The sequence below is a fragment of the Tupaia chinensis genome, unplaced genomic scaffold, assembly GCF_000334495.1.
Source record: "Tupaia chinensis unplaced genomic scaffold, TupChi_1.0 Scaffold000330_1, whole genome shotgun sequence".
In the NCBI taxonomy this organism is placed as follows: Eukaryota; Metazoa; Chordata; class Mammalia; order Scandentia; family Tupaiidae; genus Tupaia; species Tupaia belangeri.
Genome location: NW_006159824.1, coordinates 1,395,660 through 1,396,414, shown reverse-complemented (window position 1 = coordinate 1,396,414; position 755 = coordinate 1,395,660). Strand labels below are relative to the sequence as shown.

Sequence of the window (755 nt, the reverse complement as noted above, 5' to 3'; positions counted from 1 at the left end):
AATAAATAAAATTAAATAAATAATTCTTTAAGAAAAAAAAAAAAAAGGGAACCAAAGCAAAAGGTGAAGACGAGAGGACCGAAGACCGGCTCAGACGCTCACCCCGGCTTGTGCACAATGTCCCTCAGCACCCGCACGGCATCGTCATTGCTCATGTTCTCAAAGTTCATGTCATTCACCTGGAAGCGAGGGGAAGTGGGTCAGAGGCAGGGTGGGAGAGGCTGAGAGCCCCTTCTCCCGCTGCCCTGGCACCTGGTCCCAGCACACCTGCAAAAGCATGTCCCCCGGCTCAATGCGCCCATCGGCCGCCACGGCCCCTCCCTTCATGATGGAGCCGATGTAGATGCCGCCGTCTCCGCGCTCGTTGCTCTGGCCCACAATGGAGATGCCCAGGAAGTTGTACTTCTCTGTGGGGGGCATCCACGTGAGGAGAAAGTCTGGGGGTGCCCCCGCTGCCCCCCAGGCTCACGCCATACCCATGTTGAGTGTGACTGTGATGATGTTGAGAGACATGGTAGAATCCGTGACGCTGCTGAAGGATGAGGTCTGTGGTGGGAAGAAGAGAAGGCGCTGGACTGCCCTTCAATAACCCCGGGACTGCCCTGGGGCTCCGTGCCCTCATACCACCAAAAGCAAGGCCCATGCCCCCAACTCCTCCCAGCCCCTGCAGTCCCATGAGAAAGCCCTCACCCTCTCCAGGCGGGGTGGCCGCTGTTTCCTTCGCCGCCGGTGGCGCTTGAGGAGGCGGGGGGCCC

The 755-nt window shown here is 58.8% G+C and overlaps 1 protein-coding gene across 1 annotated transcript in view; it reads right to left on the bottom strand.

The window, feature by feature from the left end:
- Positions 1-755, bottom strand: part of DVL2 (dishevelled segment polarity protein 2) — a 27,972-nt gene that overhangs the window by 22,292 nt on the left and 4,925 nt on the right. The window contains exons 6-9 of the mRNA XM_006151901.1: positions 691-755; positions 477-546; positions 268-407; positions 103-179 (exon numbers count right to left, since the gene is read on the bottom strand). The exon at positions 691-755 is cut by the window's right edge and continues 14 nt beyond it. Coding sequence (XP_006151963.1) covers positions 103-179; positions 268-407; positions 477-546; positions 691-755 — 352 coding nt within the window. The remainder of the gene's footprint in view (positions 1-102; positions 180-267; positions 408-476; positions 547-690) is intronic.